At 47.2% G+C, this 20,818-nt stretch overlaps 1 protein-coding gene across 1 annotated transcript in view; it reads right to left on the bottom strand.

The window, feature by feature from the left end:
- Positions 1 to 312: 312 nt before the first annotated feature.
- Positions 313 to 20,818, bottom strand: part of LOC129381437 (uncharacterized) — a 67,967-nt gene continuing 47,461 nt past the window's right edge. The window contains exon 5 of the mRNA XM_072285172.1: positions 313 to 479. Coding sequence (XP_072141273.1) covers positions 313 to 479 — 167 coding nt within the window. The remainder of the gene's footprint in view (positions 480 to 20,818) is intronic.

Below are 20,818 nucleotides of genomic sequence, written 5' to 3' on the forward strand. Positions count from 1 at the left end.
GAGACAGGTTGCTCCGGGTGGAAGGCTTTGCGAGCCGGGGTCCAGGCGCCCATCAAGAGCGCGCTCCTCCGCCCCCCCCCCCCCCCCCCCCCACAACCACCTTTCTCCCATGGTTCATGTAGTGTAGTTGTCGGGAGGTGACAGGCCATCGGGAAGAGCTGAATGGACTGGGTAGAGTTCTCATGAGCTGGGACCAAGCGCCTCACAAGCTCCAACCTATGCGCTCTCGCCGTCTTTCTGGATCGCAACCACGGACGCGTACCAGACACTCTCCTTCTTCTATTCTTTTAAAGCGTAGGTTTCCTTGTCTCTTCAGTCAACTTTCCCACTGGTGGTGCTGCTGTTGGTATTGTTGTTGTTGTACTTGGTGGCAGTGGCACATACGCTGCTGCTTCCGCCACCGCTTCCGCCACCGCACTGCTGCTTCCGCTTCCGCCAAGACGTCGTCTGGCACACCTCGTCGAGGGCTGGTTCAAACACTGTGTATACATGAGAGGAGTGGGGCAGAGACGATAGCTGGCGCGAGAAGCCCGTTTAGACCTTTGTACTGCGTCATATGTGCAGGATGCCCTCTGGAGCTACATGAGTGTCACCACGTTAGCCTCTTGATAGCTGTAAGTCTCTTTGACCCCCCGCAAGAGCTTTGCAGAAATTGCAGCGCTTACTTACCTACTACAGTGCAAGTCCAGAGGGAAGCTAGAGAAAATGGCAGAGAGGAGGAGAGAGAGGAGGCAGAGAATGGGTAGAACAGGGGCACTCGCAAAATGAGTGAAAAACAGCATTGCCACTCCATACTCGCTTTTCCCATACAAGAGGGGTGATAGAAAAAACGTGACGTGAGAAGGCAAGGAAATGCCACTCGTAAACGGTATGAGCTTAACTTCAAGGTACAGTACGGTGCGTCTGTGCTACTTATAAAAAATAAACAAAATTGTAAACTTGTCACATGCACAACATACGTAGGGCATGCAGAAACAAAGCCGCATTAAAGTGGAATAAAGCCCCATTTAGGCCGACCTAAGTTCTATGCGGCACTGCGGAAGAGGTCACACATCAAATCAACACTTCTGTGCCCGCCGCGACAGCTTTCCGGCTATAAACTTACTGTAGGTCGTGGGTATGATCTCGACCGCTTCAGTCACATTTCGCTGGGGTAAAATTAAGAACGCCAGAAAATAACACCATTGTGCCACATTAATCCGGAGTCTTCAACTACGGCGTACGTCATATTCTGATTGTGATTTTATCATGTGTAGGCCCGTAATTCGATTAAAGTTTATTACTTCTCCCACGATGCAGTGTGCCATGTGAGGCAATGAATACGCTGAACCCTCTCAGAGGTTATGAAGTATGCCGCAAAACAAGGCCTTGAGCAAACACCTCCCCCTGTGTGTGCTGTGTACTACGCAAACATCAGTTGTTGACGTAGTAGTTCTGCGGAAACCCGCAAGGTGGAGAGAAGTAATTTGAGTGAGTGAATAAACTTTTATTTGGTCCAGCAAAGCGCGATAAAAAGCGCACCCGGCTAATCCCACGACGGGACTGACAGATCTAGTCTGCCGGCCCGATCGCGGGCGCGCTGGACAGCCAGGATTTGATCCTCAAAGACAGGACTTCGCAGGAGCGCGTCCCACTCTTCCTTGGTGAACTTCGGGCCCAGCGACCTGCACTCCCAGAGCATATGAGGCAACGTAGCTACCTCACCACAGGCCACGCAAGAACAATTTGGATAAATCTCTGGATATATGCTATTAAGGGACGCCGGATTTGGGTACGAATTAGTTTGCAGAAGTCTTAGTGTGACCGCCTGCGACCTGCTTAGCTTGGAGTGAGGCGGGGGGAAAACCCTTCTCTCTAAGTAAAAGAATTTCGTGATTTCGTTGTGTGTGAGAGGAGCGTCTCTGTGTCCGGGGAGAGAGGCGCCCGATCCGAGGGCAGCGCGGTCGGTAAAGCCACGCGCAGCCTCGTGGGCAGACTCGTTTTGGTTCAGAGGAACCCCCTCAATCGCCCCGACGTGTGCAGGGAACCAACGGATCGAGTGCATGGAGGTGTTGCCCTGCTTGGCGCCTTTCAGAATTTGAACTACCTGCCGGCCTACCCGGCCTTTCTGGAATGCCCTGATGGCGGCTTTCGAATCGCTATACACCCTGTCTCTCCGACCGTCTTGCATGGCGAGTGCAATGGCCACTTGCTCGGCCACCTCTGGGTTCGTCGTCCGGACGGAAGCACAGTTGATGACTTTGCCCAGCGTGTCAATGACGAAAATCGCGAAAGCCTTGGCGTCTCGGTATGCAGCTGCGTCCACGAAGCTTGCTGGGATTTTGTCTTTGTTTATTTGCTTTAGTATATTAAATGCTCTTGCCTTGCGACGACCTGCGTTGGGAACGGGATGAACGTTGCGGGGCAAAGGGGCGACCACGATCTTCTTACCTATTTCTCTGGGGATTTGGGTGTCTTCAGCCAAGTTCTTGGTTGGTGCGAGTCCGATCTCGTCGAGGATACGCCTGCCGGCTGGCGTGGTGGACAGCCGAGTTAGCTGGGCCCGTTCCTAAGCCTCGGCCATCTCCTCCATGGTGTTGTGTATGCCGAGCCGAAGGAGGTCCTCTGTATGTGTTCTGACGGGCAGCCCGAGGGCTCTCTTGAAGAATTTTCTAATGAGGGCATTAATGAGAAGTAATTGATACAGGGGAAATCAGACATCCACCCGTTCGTAGCAATTGCTACAAAGGTGGATCAGTGGTGCACACGCGATAACTTCACATCCAATCACCACTCTCGAGTTGTACTAAACGTTGAAGAAATTAAATATAAGACGACACTGCCACCGCTAAGTATCGTCGATTTAAGCAAACAGCACAGAAAGTAACGTTTGCTTCGATTCCCACAGAGCATGGGATCCCCATAACATTAATTTAAAGTTTTATTTGCCTCCTCCTTCGACTTCCACGCTGCTGCAGCTGTTGCTGTAATGCCTGCCACGTCAGGACGTAGTTGAGACGCACGCAACTAACGGTGGCTGGGTCGACGCGTGGTCGTCACGTGGCCATGTCTCTAAAACACAAAAGACATGCGCTGTCGGTTTTTTTTTTAATTACTTTTCTTTATGAGCTCTCATTTTTTGAAATTCCGAGGCATAACCTTGTAATGAACCTAAGACAGTGCATGTGCCACCTGGAGGGCTTGCGCTGTTGGGGTTCAGAATGACTATTGCGAGGCCTGAGGCGTCCACAACGGATTTTCTGCGACACGGGGCCCGTAAGGGGAAGCTTTAACTCGGGCCCCAACTCTGACGTGGCCTATTCAAATACATCGAAAACGCAAGAACATTTTTATGAAGTGGTTCCTAGACCGATTTTAATGAAATGTGTCGCATTTGAAAGAGAAAGTTAAATTAAAGTGGCCGTTGGAAGCGGAAGTTCGATTTAGAGCCTGAATTTTGTTAAAAATATTTTCTATATTTCGAAACTTGAAAAGAATAGAAACACGAAGCTTACAAATTAATTGCTCGGCATCAAGAACGGATATCGCGGTTCTGTAAACGGCATCCACTAGATCAATGAAGGCAGACAAATTTACTTTGTCATTCTATATCTTACGTGAATTTGTTACGTTGTGTACAAGGGTCCTGCAAAAGCTGTATTTACATATGACTAATTTCTTTAGATTCAAGTGTGACATATAAACTTCGTCCGTTTTAGATGTACCATTATATGCAGTTGATATTGTTACGGAGTTAAAAACAGTCGGACAAGTATATACAGATTATTTACAATTATAATAGCAGCTCACGAGATGGTAGACAGCGCGCGAAGACCAGAACATCGTCTTCATCCGACGATGGCAGTCAGGAAATCAACTTTATTCGAGGTCCTGCAGGCCACGAGAGCTTTGGGCTCTCATGGAGTGGGCGTCTCCCACGACGGAACCGGAAGGTTGAGTTTCCTGGCAGCGTCGTGGACCTGCTGGACGGCCCAGAGTTGGGGAGCGAGTTCTTCGCTTCGGATTGCTTCTTCAAACTTGCGCTTGTCCTGTTCGTAGTTTATGTGAGCTTGCGAGCACGGCCACAGTAAATGATATACGTTAAGGGATCTAATGCAATTGGTGCAATAAGACTTGTCGTAGAGCTCAGGCATGTAATGGTGTAGTTTGTTTTGCGTGGGGTATGTGTCTGTTTGTAGCATTCTGAGTGTAACCGCTTGAGCTCGAGTGAGCGTGCGGTGTTGCGTGCTATACTCTCTACGTCGTAGGTAGTAGTGTTCAGTGATTTCATTGTATGTAGTGGGGGCGTCCTTGTTCTTCGAGTGGTCGGGTGAAGCAGCGCGGTCTGTAAGCGCGCGCGCAGCCTCGTGCGCCGCCTCGTTAAGGTAGGGTACGTCGCCGATCTTTGGTCCTAAGTTGGCCGAGAACCAGTCTATGACATGTTTGTTAACCTCTTTCTATGTAACAGTTCTGACAGCCTGTGTGCCGCCTCGTTCAGGTAGGGTACGTCGCCGATCTTTGGTCCTAAATGTGCCGAGAACCAGTCTATGACGTGTTTGTTAACCTCTTTCTATGTAACAATTCTGAGAGCCTGTGCGCAGACCATGCCGTTTTGGAAAGCTCTGATAGCGGCTATGGAGTCGCTGTAGGTATGGCTAAGTTTGTCGTCGGTGAACGCAACAGCGATCGCAACCTGTTCCGCCTGTTCAGGCTTCCTTGCGATTACCGTGGCTGCATGTCTTGTGGATCCGCGGCCGTCCACAACGGCCACTGCGAAAACTTTGTTTCCCGCGTATGCAGCCGCGTCCACAAGAGCTGAGCGTTCGCGGTTCGCCGAGGCTTGGTTAATGAGGAATTGTCCTCTCGCTTGTCGTCTGCCCTTGTTGTTTTCGGGGTGTACATGTCTGGGCACAGGTCGTACCGTGATCTTGGCACCGATGTCCCGTCAGAGGTCCGCAAAGTGTTTTTCTATGTTTCCTTGAGCAAAGCCTAGCTTCTGACGATGATTAAAACATCTTCTTTGTCAGCGTGTCACATGACCCCCGGAGGCTGAAGCACCGGCTCAGTGCAGGTTAGGAGGCGGGCGAGTGATACAACATGAGACGCGTGACATGGACCACGTCGGAGCGATGCTGAGACACGGTTGGTTCAAGAGGGGCAATTTCGTACGTGACGTCAGTTACTTGAGGCAAGACACGATAAGGGCCGGAGTAGCATGAAACTAGCTTCTCCGAGAGGCTAACGCTTCGCGATGGCGACCAAAGGAGAACCAGGGCGCCCGGTGTGTAATGGACGTTACGATGGCGGGCGTCATATAAGCGCCGCTGATTGTCCTGCGACTCCACAAGTCGACGTCGAGCAATATGGCGTGCTTCTTGTGCTTTGAGGATAGCTTCGCGGGCGTACTCGGATGTGGAATTCAGACTAGCAGGCAGAACGGTGTCGAAAAGTAACGTGGGGTCACGGCCAAGCAAGTGGAAGAATGGAGAGAAGCCTGCGGTATCATGGCGAGATGAATTAAAGCGAAAGTAACGAACGGTAGCGCAAGGTCCCAGTCGCGATGGTCATCGGAGATACATGGACAGCATGTCAGTAAGGGTGCGGTTAAGGCGCTCGGTTAGACCGTTTGTTTGTAGATGGTAAGCAGTAGCAAGTTTATGATTAGTCGCCCACTAGTGTAGAATGTCATTGACAACTTTAGAAATAAAGTAGCGGCCTCGGTCGCCGAGGAGCTGTCGAGGGGCGCCGTGGTGAAGGATGACGTTTTCTAGGAGGAAGTCGGCGGCATCGGTTGCACAGCTTGTCGGAAGAGCCCGTGTCATTGCATATCGGGTGGCGTAGTCTGTTTGTAAAGCAATCGACTTGTTTCCCGAAGCAGATGTAGGAATAGGGCCTAAAAGATCAACACCTAGATGGAAGAATAGTTCTGATGGTACGTCAAGCGGTTGAAGGCGACCAGCAGGGAGTGTGGCCGGCTTTTTGCGTCGTTGACTAAGATCACACGCAGCGACATACGGCAGACGTCACGGTATAGACCAGGCCAAAAGAAGCGCCGACGAGCGCGGTCATACGTCCGTGACACGCCAAGGTGACCTGCAGTCGGTACATTATGAAGCCGGGCGAGAACAGTCTGACGCAGATGCTCAGGCACAACGAAGAGCCGGGCAGGGCCGTCCGGGCGCATGTTAGAGCGGTACAATATACAATTTGAAGTTCAAACATGCGAAGGGAAGGATCGGGCGTCGTTGAAGTGAGCCTTGAATAAGGTGTTGGAAGGAGGCGTCCGGACGTTGTTCAGCTCCAATGTAGCAAAAAGCAGCCAGAGAGAGAACGGTGACAGGTATGCTGGCCGCAGAAACGTCAGGAGGGTTGACAGGATGGCGCCACAAGCAGTCCGCATCTTGATGTAACCGGCCGGTCTTGTATACAACTGAGTAGTTCTATTCTTGGAGGCGCAGAGCCCAGCAACCAAGGCACCCTGAAGGATCTTTGAGGGACAAAAGCCAACACAGAGCGTGGTGATCAGTGATGACTGGGAAGTGGCGGCCATAGAAATAGGGGCGGAATTTACCCACTGCCCAAACGAGAGCCAGGCACTCGCGTTCGGTGATAGAATAATTGCTCTCCGCAGAGGAGAGAAGGCGGCTGGCGTAGGCAATAACACGTTCTCGCTCTTGTTTTTTTCTGTGCCAAGATAGCTCCAATACCGTGGCCACTGGCATCGGTACGGACTTCTGTTCGAGCTGAGGCATCAAAGTGAGCGAGAATGGGCGGGGACGTAAGCAGCCCAATCGGCATGGTGAAAGCACCAGCTTGCTCAGGGCCCCGAATGAGTGCAGCGTCTTTCTTGAGGAGCTGGTTGAGGGGGCGCGCAACGTTCGCAAAATTTCGGACAAACCGACGGAAGTAGGAGCAAAGGCCCAAGAAGCTGCGAATATCATTGGCACATGTTGGCACGGGAAAGTCTTTGACTGCCCGTATTTTATCTTCATCAGGGCGTACACCAGAAGTATCGACGAGATGCCCGAGCCCAGAAATTTTACGACGACCGAAGTGGCACTTGGACGAATTTATTTGTAGCCCTGCCTGACGAAAAGCAGAGAGGATCGACGACAGGCGCTCGAGGTGTGTCGCAAAACTCGGAAAAAAACGATCACGTCGTCCATGTAACAGAGAAAGATGGACCACTTGAAACCGTGTAGGAGGGCGTCCACCATTCGTTCAATTGTGGCCGGGGCATTACATAAACCGAAAGGCATCACTTTGAACTGATACCGGCCATCGGGAGTAATAAAAGCTGCCTTCTTGCCAGTAGCCGGAGCGAAGGTCGATGGACGAAAAATATTGTACTCCATGCAAGCAATACAAGGTATCGTCAATGCGTGGTAGCGGATAGACGTCTTTCTTTGTTACCTTGTTGAGGTATCGATTATCGACGCAAAATCCCCAACTGTTGTCCTTCTTTTTAACTAGTACAACGGGAGATGCCCATGGGCTGCAAGAAGGTTCGATGATGTCTCGAGAAAGCATCTTTTCAACTTCGTGTTGGATGATATGCCGCTCAGTAGGCGAGACGCGGTAGGGTCGCCGATGGATCGGGCTCGCATCACCGGTGTTCATTCGATGCTTTACGACAGATGAACGTCCTAGAGGGCGTTCTCCAAGATAGAATATGTCCGAGTATGAGGCAAGGAGGCAACGTAGTTCTTGAGCACGCTCCGGAGCAAGGTCGGGAGCAATAAATTTTGTTAGGGCATTCAAGTGTGAAAGGACAGGGGGCGATGCAAGAGTTGAACACGAGGAGCTGTCACAAGTTAAAGCCGAAATGTGGTAGTCTCTTGCTGACGTTATTTTCACCAGGGATATTCCGCGCGGGAGTACTTGTGTACAGAGTCCAAAGTTCACAAGCGGAAGGCAGGACGCGTTGTCCGAAATGGTAATGACTGTGTGAGGAAAAGCGACGTTACGCGAGACCAGGACATCCGGATTAGTAGATACAATGTAGTCACCGTCTGGTACGGGTGAAACGGGGGACACACCTATGTAGATAACGGCACGGTGAGGGAGGCGAATATGCTCTGTGGAACTTAGCCGTATCGGATCACTATCGGGAGGGTGAATAGCAGCAGGTAGAGCGAGTTGCCCAAAATCAGCAGAACAGTCTATCAGAGTGGAATGTGTAGACAGAAAGTCAGGGCCCAGGATGAGGTCGTGAGAGCCCCAGTGCTCTAGTACATAAAATAAAACAGAAGTATGATGTCCGGTGACACCCACGCGAGCCTGTCACATGCCAATAATGGCTGGTGTTCCACCATCGGCGACTTGGACCACAGGCGAAGATGCAGGAGTGAGGGCTTTCTTGAGACGATTCGGAAGCTCAGCATTCATCACAGATACGTGCGCGCTAGTGTCAATCAGAGCCCTAACATGTACGCAATCCACGTTCACGTTAATGAGGTTCCGATGTGTGGGCAAGGTCAAAAAAGGATTTTTGCGTCAGGTCGGTTTGACAGCATCACCCGTTAGTTTTCCGGAAGGGTGCGCCGGAAGGAGCTAGGGGACGGTGATCGGTGATATGGGGGCGATTGGGAGAGACGGTGACGTGGCGAAGGAGAGCGGCTAGAGCGGGAAGGACGAGAAGTGTCGCGAGAATTGGCTGGCTGCGTTTGCAGGGCGAACCGAGGAGCAGCATAAGGGCTGTGGGATGGGTGGTAGGACCATGGGGTCGAATTCCACGAAGACCGTCAGTGACGTGAAATATATCTGATACGGCCACAAGTAAAGCATATAGGCCTGTCGTCTGGAGTACGCCATTCGGCCGGGCTGCCATACCGCTTTGGTGCATTCAGGCTGCGGGTGCGTATGACAGTGCTGGACGGAGTGTAGTCAAGCCGATTAACTGAGCAGACGTTGGTCAAGCCAACGTTGGCCAATTCTTGGAGCACGACGGACTGTATCAATGAGACGGTCGCCTGGCAATTGTCGGGGCCATGGGTTGGGGTAGTGACAGGATATGCGTCTTCTATTTCACGTCGGATGACATGGAGGATGTCATCAAAGTGATTGGGTGTGGTCGAAGTGCGGAGTTCTTCGCAGGTGGACGTAGCAGCATTGTTGGGAAGCGGGGAAATGGCTGGGCAATGCGGGGACGCTGGCTTCTTCAAACCGCCGGGTTCGGTAATGATGGCTTGCACAGTGGAAGAATTCTTGAAGATAAGGAGATAGAAGGCATCATCTGCCATGCACTTAATGACATGTGCAACCTTATCAGGTTCGCACACCTTTGGATCCACTTTGCTGCACAGAGCGAGCAGGTCCTGGATGTATGTGAGATAGGATTCAGCGCACGTCTGGACACGCGAAGCGAGTTCTTTTTGGGCGGCGCGCTGACGTCGAACAGGCTTGCAAAACAAATCTTTGAGTTTCTGTTTGCAAATGTCTCAGCTGGTAAGTTCTTCCTCGTGTGTCTGAAACCACACGCGTGCCGTGCCCACGAGGTAAAACATCAGATTCGCGAGCATGATGGTCTGGTCCCAGTGGTTGCTGGCGCTCACCCGCTCATGTAGTTGAAGCCAGTCTTTAACATCAGTGTCGTTGGTGCCAGAAAAGGTTCCTGGGTCGCCGGGTTGTGCTAGAATGATGGTGGGCGTAGGTGCCGACGGGCCCAAAGCATCCTCGCATAGAGCTGGCATTATAGATGCAGCCAAGGAGCGCCCACTGCATAAATCCGTCTTGATAATGATCCCGCAACCTCCAACAAAATGTTACGGGTTTAAAACAACCAGACGTGTATGTACAGAATATTTACAATAATTAAAGGAGCTGACAAGATGTTAGACAGCACGCGAAGACTGGAACATCGTCTTCTTCCGACGATGATTAAAACCTCTTTTTTCGTCAGCGTGTCACAATATAATTATGATATCATATTGCAGAGTTGTGAACATAATAGTTTTGTTTGCTGAAAATTTTGGATTGTTGCTACTTTTTAATAAAAATCGACTTCCTAAATCAAAATTTTGAAGCCGGGAGTGAGTAAATTTAAATTCGTTCTTTTAAGTGCAACAAACCTCACCAAATTTGGTGCTGTTGTCCGAGAAAAACGAATTCCCCTTTTACACGTATTTAGATAAGAATACCCTAGCGGAAGGTTCCTCTTAACGCTATCGCGTTAGTACACGACAGGAGTGTGGCGCAAAGGAAAGACTATTAGAGAATCTCGTGTCAAGATTTACGCCGTGTCGCATCTGCACAATGCCTTCTGGGTGCCGTAACAAGCCATGAGCCGTCACAAATGCTGTGCAGGAGCTGCCGCGCTTGTCTCCATGCTCACCCGCATTAGCAACGACATTAATTGGAGGAGGTGGGGATAATTTTAGTGAGGGAATAGAGAGAAGGAGAGAGGGAGAGAGAGCAGACAGTTTTGTGAGCTACAGCGCTAGAACGCAAAATGGCGCCGAAGCATGCACTTAGTGCCGAAGAGACGAAGGCTCGCATAAATAGTCGAGTGGAGCAGGCAAGCTAACATTTCACATCCCGTCACGATTGTCGTATGGCGTCGATTTATTGCCGCCAAATAACGTCAATGAACGCAAAAGTAGACAAAGCTTGGCTTACATCGATTCCTACTGTGCGTGGGATCTGTATATTTCTTCTTGCGTTTTGTCACCCGTGTACTTCTTTGATTGTATATTTATTTTTTTTTTATCGCGACGCTCCAGGTGCTCGTGCCACACTCACTCAGCACGTGGTAGTTTTCATGTTCATCGCCCCAAAGCTAGCGCGGCGTCATGAACTCCCCAGTGTACTTGATGATCGGTGCATGGATATTTTGCACACATCTTGACAATGCCTGAGCACCTAGAATAATTAAAAAAACGGGCATTGTATTAAAGACATATGCTCATAGAGTTTCTCCTTAACATATAAGACCACCACTCACGATGCACGGAAAGGATGTTAAAAATTCTCTAAAAGCATAGGACACCTGAACTTTTCCGTGGCCGTGCAGCATACAAGTTGCGAACCTTTTCGTCAAATAACTGGCTCCGTTGGCGCTACTAGGTGGCCGTACGATTCAACCGTGATTGCGACTTAGTGTTCGTATCGTCTCTTGTTAAAATAAACTTTTCTGAACGCATTTAGTGCGCATGTGTATCAGTAACCAACACAGCACCAAACAAAACATACAATCTATTCTTTCTTTTCTCAATAATGATTTCTTCTTCGTAATAACCAAGAAACCTGCTGCGCTAAGCGCGGCTCTAAACATCTGAAAGGTCCACGTCGTTCGTTCCACTCATGAGAGTGGCTTGTTTTGCTAGTTGGTGCATGGTTATAATAGGAGAATGCCAGCAAACTTGAAAGTAACTTCATTCATGAAAACGATGTCCCCCAAGTCCACACTGAACATGCGCAAGGCATGTTCAGTGTGTTCCATTACCCCAAAACAGTGCGAGGGGCTTTTCAAGGAAATGATAAGACGCTTGGTTTGACAAGAGTGCGTACTATACTCATTCGCCGTGAAAAATATGTTAGCGCTTGCCATGGAAAGATACCGCAGTACACTGAGTGCATTCGCACACATAGTTCAATACCACTCGGCTAATGGTAAAATTGGGGGAGCCCCCGAAGTAATACGTTCTCGAGAACAGCTCTACTAATAAAACGAAAACTGAAACCCCTAGCAAAACAGCGGAAGCACTTGGCGTAAGTACCGCAACCACGCTAGCTCGGCCAATGTACCTTTCTTTGGATGTGCTGCCACACAAGCATGTTACCTCGTATACCTACTGCCGGGACCCTGCGTTGCTGCTTCATGTACCTAGCGTTCCTGGTGGAGAAGTTGAAATAACTAGCGTTTCTCTTTCTCATGTCCTACTGTGCATTTCGCTTTTTAGCACAGGCTTCGTTTAGGTTGTTTCAGGTCAGTGTTGCTTTATTGATCAGCGGCCAATGGTTATCCAATCTCGATGTCGTAGCCAATCACAACTCCTAAAGCACGTGTGCTATCGTGTGTAGCATCGGAGCGGCGCATTACGAGCAGTAATTCTTGCTCTGTTTCATGCTCTACCAGTTCGAATCAAATAATTCGGAAGTGCTTGCGGAGCAACACAGCACTTATTGTCGAGGCGGCCCTCCTCGTCCTAAAAGCGGAAACACTACCTGACCTCTTTTCTTCTGCTTGCCTGTCATATGTTACTACTAGCTTGGAGTTATTCTTACCTTGAGGCTGAAATATATAAATTCAAGCACTGAATGCGGAGCGTCAGCCTTTCAAAGCAGGTAGAGGCGCTACAGACCTTTTAAGGTTCTGTTTCATTGCCTGATACTTTGTCGGCAGAGCGGTGGAGGTGACATGCCTCGTGTCTTATCTGTCGGCAGAATGCAAGCTCTATAAGCTTTAACGTTCACATGGCAAGACTGATGAGCATGCAAAGCCTCTGCAAAACAAGAATGACTGTTCCAAATGAACCTGCTGGTGCCCGACCTGCCTGAGAGTACGTCATAGAAAATGTCACGAACATAGGTGAAATCTACAGGAGCCAAAACGAGCCTCCCGTTTTGATTAACATGCTGGATGACTTGGTGCCATTGAACTGCTTTTCATTTCAAGAGGATAGCTGAGAATGGCTGACGTGCCTTTTTAAGAAGAGCAATGTTACGATTTCTTAGCATATGCATCCATACTGTGTTTAGTGTCCACGAAAAACCGGCCGCATAGAAGGAAAAAGAACAGAGTGGTATAGAGACAACACTTCCACCTTGCAATCTGCGGGTCCGCAGTTCGAATTAAGTTTGAGCTAACTGTTTCTTCATTTTAGTTTTCCGTAAATATATAGGAGAGTTTTCTGATCCTGTTTTAGCCCAACCTAATTTGACATGAAGGAAAAACAGCGGACAGGTGACAGGATGAGCCCCAACTACCCACTGATCTTACTCCGTGATCCTAATGGGTATTGAACAGCCCGCTAAGAGCACACGTGACAGAAAAATCGAAACAGTATTACAAGGAGCACGAGACTACATTTCTCTGAAAACGCACTCACCGTCTGAGAAAGTCAAGTCCCTTGGCTGACAAAAGGATGGACCACGCGCTCCTTAGCGCATTTTGAAATGGCATCAGCCGCAAATATCTCGTGTGTCAGTTCATTGTAACGCTTCCTATGATGACGCAACTATCAAACCGTAGTTTGCATTCACAAGTTTTGCAAAGAGTGCCAAGGAACACGCTTGAGCAAATTTTGTTCGTAACATCGTAACCATGCTCACGCAAGCACTCATAGATCTGCCTTACGGTCTGCCCAATGTAGACACCTTTGCACGACAAGGGAAACTTCTATACCACTGCCAGATTGCAGTCAAGATATCTATTCACGTTACTGCAATTAAGAAATTTCTTTCTTTTATTTCTTTAAGATCACCGTGTTGTAAAGAAGACTACAGAGCACTTTCGTTGTTGTGGAAGGAATTGCCATTTTTAAACGTTTCTTTTGCCAAAGAAACAAAATTGTTTTCTTTATGTTTTCATAAATGGCATGCTACTCAACCTTTCTGTAGAATATTCATTTGGTAGGAGCGGAAACACATTTGTAGAGATGAGCAAATTTTGAATTGTTCGTTGCCAGTGGCAGTTTGAGATATTCGTCAAAAGCGTTAAAGTCGTCTGTCCCGGTGCCAACCCCCATAAGGGAACATTTCCGATCTTTAAGAAACACGTCTTGTTGGCTCATGGATTTGCATTAAAACAAACGCGGCTGCACACCAGAACTCTGCAAATGCTCTGTTCTGCAAGCAAGCAACGACCAAACATCGTGTCAACTAACAGACGTGTTTTTTCATTGGGAAACCCAAATGCGCATGCGTCAGTCACGAACCACTATCCTTACACGACACGGTGTATTACTAGATTGATAATTTGTTAAAGACTGCTTGTGCCGATCGTGAGTGCGTCACGTCTGCTGTTTTTGTATCTTCATTGATTGCTGCATGGTGGTTCGTTCTGTCTTTTTTTTTCTGTGCTCATTCCTCTGTTCTCTTTACCTCCTTTTGTATGTGTATATGGCCAGGGTAGATACGAATGAAAATTCTGCTGTGAGACAGCGCTCTTGCCATGCATTTCCTTCGTTGTCCCTTGCATTGGCGCGGATTTTTCTTAACTATAACTGATTCTATTATTCATTTGGCTCGAAGTGTTTCCAACAACAAGAATTTCGCCACATTGCACTACACAAGCTACCCGTTCTAATACATTAAAGCCCGATAACATAACTTTCACCAGCGGATTTCGGTATAAAACAGCAGCAAAGATTATCATAGCATAAATTCACAATGAGGAAAGAAGACAACCGTACCACAACAACGATACATTCTACCATTTCTATGACTGGACGCAGCTGACGGAAAGCGCCAGTAATGAAATTTTTAAACACTCAATGGCGAAACTAACTAACAATGCTAACAAATTGAGAGCGTAGAAGGTACACGTGCATACGCAGATGCACATAAAGAATTGACAATCCAGAGTTGCTTCACCTGAGCACCGAGAAAGAAACCTAATTCTAAGCAAAATAAATCAACTTTTAAGTATGCTATCAAGAGGAATACAAAATTACATTTCAATGAAACATTACGGCTAGTAACATTGCTGCTGTTAAAAAGGCACGCCACCAATTCTTAGCTGTCCTGTTGGAATGGAAAGCACTTCAATGGCACCAAGTCATCAAGCATAATAATCAATACGGGAGGTTCGTCTAGGTTCCTGCAAATTTCACCTATACTCGTGGCATTTTCGATAAAATACTCTCAGGCAGGTCGGGCACCAGCACGTGCATTTGGTACAGCCATTTACTTTTCCAGAGGCTGTGCATGCACATCAACATTGCCACGGGAACGTTTAAGAAATAATTGCCGGTCACTGCTTAGTAAACATGCTTTCTGCCGACAGATAAGACATGAGCCATGCCACCTCCACCAGTCTGCCGGCAAGGTATCAGGCAATAAAAGAGAACCCTAAAAGATCTGTACCGCCTCTACCTGCTTTGAAAGGCTGACGCTCGGCATTCAGTGCTTGAATTTATATATTTTAGCCTGAGGGTGAGACTAACCCCAAGCTAGTAGTAACATATGACAGGCAAGCAGAATAAAGAGGTCAAAGTAGTGGTTAGGCTTTTCGGACGAGGAGGACCGCCTCGACATTAAGTGCTATGTTTCTCCGCAAGCAGTTGCGAATTATTTGATTCGAACTGGTAGAGCATGAAAGAGAGCAAGAATTACTGCCGTAATGCGCCGCTCCGATGCTACACACGATAGCACACGTGCTTTAGGAGTTGTGATTGGCTACGACATCGAGATTCGCTAACCATTGGCCGCTGATCAATAAAGCAACACTGACCTGAAACAACCTAAACGAAGCCTGTGGTAAAAAGCGAAATGCACAGTAGGATATCAAAAACAGAAAAGCTATTTATTTCCACTTCTCCACCAGGAACACTAGGTACATGAAGCAGCAACGCAGGTTCCCTGCAGTAGGTATACGAGGTAACAATCTTGTGTGGCAGCACATCCAAAGAAAGGTACATTGGCCGAGCTAGCGTGGTTGTGTTACTTACGCCAAGTGCTCTCATTGTTTTGCTAGGGGTTTCAGTTTTCGTTTTTTTAGTACAGCTGTTCTCGTGAACATACAACTTAGGGGGCTCCCCCTATTTAACCATTAGACGAGCGGTATTGAACTATGTGGGCGAATGCACTCAGTGTACTGCGGTATGTTTCTATGACAAGTGCTAACATATTTTTCACAGCGAATGAGTGTAGTAAGTAGTGTTGTCAAAGCAAGCGTTTTACCATTTCCTTGAAAAGCCCCTCGCACTGTTTTGGAGCAAAGGAACACACTGAACATGCCTTGCGCAAGTTCAGTGCAGACTTGGGGGACATCGTTTTCATGAATGAATATTACTTTCAAGCTTGCTGGCATTATCCTATTATAACCATGCACCAACTAGCAAAACAAGCTACTCTCATGAGTGGAACGACCGACGTGGAGCTTTCAGTTATTTAGGACCTTGATTAGCGCAGCAACTTGCTTGGTTATTACGAAGAAGAAATCATTATTGAGAAAAGAAAGAATAGATTGTATCTTTTGTTTGATGCTGTGTGGGTAATGATACCCATGCGTTCAGAAATATTTATATTAAGAGGAGACGATACGAACACTAAGTCGCAATCACGGTAGAAAGGGATGGCCACCTTGTACCGCCAACGGAGACAGTTATTTGACCGAAAGGTTCGCAACTTGTATGCTACACGGCCACCCAAAATGTTCAGGCGTACTGTGCAACTTTTAGACAATTTTTCACATGCTTTCAGTGCAGTCGTGAGTGTGTTAAAATATGTTAAACAGAAACTCTATGAGCATACGTCTTTAAAACAACGCCCGTTTCAATACACATTCTAGGTGCTTAGGCATTGTCAAGATATGTGCAAAATATCCATGCACCGGTCATCAAGGACGCTAGGGAGTTCATGACGCCGCGCTAGCTTTGCGGACAATGAACATGAAAACTACCACGTACTGAGTGATTGTGGCACAAACACCTTGAGCGTCGCGATATCAAAATAAATAACAATATACTTTCACAGAAGTACACGGGCCACTACATGGCAGAAGAAATATGCACATCCCACGCACTGTAGGAATCAATCTAAGCCAAGCTTTGTCTGCTGTTTGCGTCATTTGACGTTATTTGGAAGCGATATATCGACTGCATACGACAGTCGTGACGGGATGTGAAATGTTGCCTTGCCTGCTCTGCTCGAAGCTTTATGAGAGCCTTCGTCTCGTCGGCACTAAGTGCACGCTTAGGCGCCAATTTGTGTTCCAGCGCTGTAGCTCGCAAAACTGTCTACTCTCTCTCTCTCTCTCTCCCTCCCTCTATTCCCTCACTAAAATTCTCGTCACCTCCTCCCCGTCATGTCGTCGTTTGTGCGGGTAAGCACGGAGACAAGCGCGTCAGCTACTGCACAGAATTCGTGAGGGATCACGGCTTGTTACGGCACTCAGAAGGCATTCTGCAGATGGGGCGCGGCGTAAATCTTGACACGAGCTTCTCTCACAGTCTTTCCTTTGCGCCACACTCCTGTCGTGTACTAACGCGATAGCGTTAAGAGGAAGCTTTAGCTTGCGTGTTCTTTTCTAAATACATGTAAAAGGGGAATTCGTTTTTCTCGGCAACCACAGCACCAAATTTGGTAATGTTTGTTGCATTTCAAAGAAAAAAAATTAAATTTAGTGACTGCCGGTTTCAAATTTTTGATTTAGGACGTCTACTTTTTATTAAAAAGTGGCAAAAAAACAAAATTTTCAGAAAACAAGGCGATTAAGTTGACAACTCTGCCAAATGACGTCATAATTATATCAGCTGCAAATAATAGTACATCTAAAACGGAAGAAATTCGTATGTTACACATGAATTTAAAAGAAATTAGTCATATGAAAACACAGCTTTTGCAGAGCCCTTGCACATAACGTAAGAAATTCACGTAATATATGGAATGACAAAGCAAATGTGTCCGCTTTCAATGACCTAGTGGATGCCGTTTACAGAACCGCGATATCTGTTCTTGATGCCGAGCAATTAATTTGTAAGCTTCGTGTTTCTATTCTTTTCAAGTTCCGAAACAGAAAATATTTTTAACAAAATTCAGGCTCTAAATCGAACTTCCGCTTCCAACGGCCACTTTAATTTAACTTTCTCTTTCAAATGCGACACATTTGATTAAAATCGGTCTAGGAACCACTTCATTAAAATGCTCTTGCGTTTTCGATGTATTTGAATAGGCCACGTTGGAGTTGGGGCCCGAGGTAAAGCTTCCTCTTACGGGCCCCGTGTCGCAGAAAATCCGTTGTGGACGCCTCAGGCCTCGCAATAGTCATTCTGAACCGCAACAGCGCAAGCCCTGCAGGTGGCACATGCACTGTCTTAGGTTAATTACAAGGTTATGCCTCGGAATATTGAAAAATGAGAGCTCATAAAGAAAAGTCATAAAAAAAAACCGACAGCGCATGTCTTCTGTGTTTTTGAGACATGGCCACGTGACGACCACGCCCCGACCCAACCACCGTTAGTTTAGTGCGTCTCAACTACGTCCTGACGTGACAGGCATCTGACAGCAACATCTGCAGCAGCGTGGAAGTCGAAGGAGGAGGCAAATAAAACTTTAAAATATTGTTATGGGGATCCCATGCTCTGTGGGAATCGATGCAAACGTTACTTTCTGTGCTGTTTGCTTGGATCGACGATACTTAGCGGTGGCGTTGTCGTCTAATGTTTAATTTCTTCAACGTTTAGTACAACTCGAGAGTGGTGATTGGATGTGAAGTTATCGTGTGTGCACCACTGATCCACCTTTGTAGCAATTGCTACGAACGGGTGGATGTCTGATTTCCCCTGTATCAATTACTTCTCTCTACCTTGCGGGTTTCCGCAGAACTACTACGTCAACCACTGATGTGTACGTAGTACACAGCACACACAGGGGCAGGTGTTTGCTTAAGGCCTTGTTTTGCGGCATACTTCATAACTTCGGAGAGGGTTCAGCGTATTCATTGCCTCACATGGCACACTGCATTGTGGGAGAAGTAATAAACTTTAATCCGAATTACGGGCCTACACATGATAAAATCACAATCAGAATATGACGTACGCCGTAGTTGCAGACTCTGGATTACTGTAGCACGATGGTATTGCTTTCTGGCGTTCCTAATTTTACCCCAGCGAAATGTGACTGCTGCGGTCGAGATCATACCCACGACCTACAGTAAGTTCATAGCCGGAAAGCTGTCGCGGCGGGCACAGGAATGTTGATTTAATGTGTGACCACTTACGCAGTGCCGCCTACTCCTTATGTCGGCCTAAATGGGGCTTTATTCCACTTTAACGCGGCTCTGTTTCCGCACGCCCTACGTATGTTGCGCATGTGACATATTTACGATTTTGTTTATTTTTCGGAAGTAGCACAGACGCACCGTACCGTATGTTAATGTAAAGCTCATACCGCTTACGAGTAGCATTTTCTTCCGTTCTCACGTCACGTTTTCCCTATCACCCTTCTTGTATGGGAACAGCGAGCTTGGATAGGCAATGCTGTTAATCACTCGTTTCGTGACTGCGGCTGTTCTACCTCTTACTTCCTGCTTAGGCTCTGCCTCCTCTCTACCCAAACCCAAACCAAGAACCAATAGCTAAGGTGTGATAAGAAGAGTCTGTTATAAATTGACAATTTTTTACGGATACGGGAAGTATTTGCGAAATTTTGCCAGCCCACCAACACACCTATCCAGGCGAGACATGACTAAGCTAACGTGAGGATGCCAGCTCATGTTTTTATTCAAAGGTGCTGCGAGCGCTTCCACAGTATCATCTATTTCAATGTTTCAGTTGTCGCACTTTAACCCTGGTTTTAAAATAAGCGAACTTTGACTCGCATGGAACACAGCTTTCTTTTCAGAATATATTAAAAGACAATTTACAGTGTTTCATGTGCTAATATTTTTCATAGTTGCATTAATAACCAAGATCTGGTGCTGCATGTCGCTTCTTTTAAATAGGAGGCTTGTGTCATCTACATACAAAATATAAATAGGATTGTTGCTAATAGTTGGTATACCATTAATATATAGCAAAAACAATAATGGGCCAAGGATACTTCCCTGAGGGACTCCTGTTGGGATATTCAGGCAAGTAGACACCTGGTTTCCAATCGCAACGCACTAGCATCGATATTGTAGGTATGTTTTTAGGAGGAGCGCTGCGATTCCAGAAATACCAGATAATTCTAGTTTTTCCGATAGTATTTCAATGAAGATCTGATCGAACGCCTTCGAGTAGTCCACAAATATTCTTTATAGAAGTATTCCTTACATATTCTTTAAGTGTCCGAAGTTAGGTTTTCTTGCTATGAAGATCCTCCCCCTACCCCACCAACTGCATTATCCGTTCCCGTCTTTTAATTTCTGTGTTAAGTCTTACGGATAATTGCTTGAAGCTACGTGCATACTTCTGGAATGTCTTAGCACCGATGAAATCCAGAAAAGCACATTGACGCCTGCATTCGTAGAGCCTTAATTACGTTTTTGCCTCTCCATCCTTCTACAAGCTTTGCCTAAGTCAGTTCAACAACGTCACCTTCTGAAATAACCCTTCGAAAAGCCTTCATCGTGCGGTATTTTGTTACGATTGCTGGGATGTCCAAGAACTGAGGCTACGTTGGATGGCTTTCCGTACTGCTTCTTGTCGCGTGGTTCCGACAGAATGCCACCGCTAGCTGTCTTCGTGATTTTATACTCTGGCTCTAGGGAGGTTAATGCGTTTTATTAGAAGAAATGCGAAATCATTCAGGCTGTTTTTTTTTTGTCTTGTACTGTGCATTACATGATATCTGGTGAAGCTTTTCTTTTTCGCTGCCAAAGAACCGAAAAAGATCATCAGTCCTCCCGGCCTTGGGAGAGCGAGAGGAAAGTGAATTGTTCTGCCTAGATGTAGGCCTGTTTTGCGCAGAGTTATGACTTACGCACCACGGAGCCCTACAAGGGGTCACGAGAAGACCATGATCTGTGTGTACCAGTCCTACAGCTCTGATAGAACTCAATATGTGTAACCAAGGGTGGTTACGACACACAAGGTTATTAAATAAATTAAATTATGGGGTTTTACGTGCCCAAACCACTTTCTGATTATGAGGCACGCCGCAGTCGAGGACTCCGGAAATTTCGACCACCTGGGGTTCTTAACCGTGCACCTAAATCTAAGTACACAGGTGTTTTCGCATTTTGCCCCCATCG

Source organism: Dermacentor andersoni, chromosome 11 (genome assembly GCF_023375885.2).
Source record: "Dermacentor andersoni chromosome 11, qqDerAnde1_hic_scaffold, whole genome shotgun sequence".
NCBI lineage: Eukaryota > Metazoa > Arthropoda > Arachnida > Ixodida > Ixodidae > Dermacentor > Dermacentor andersoni.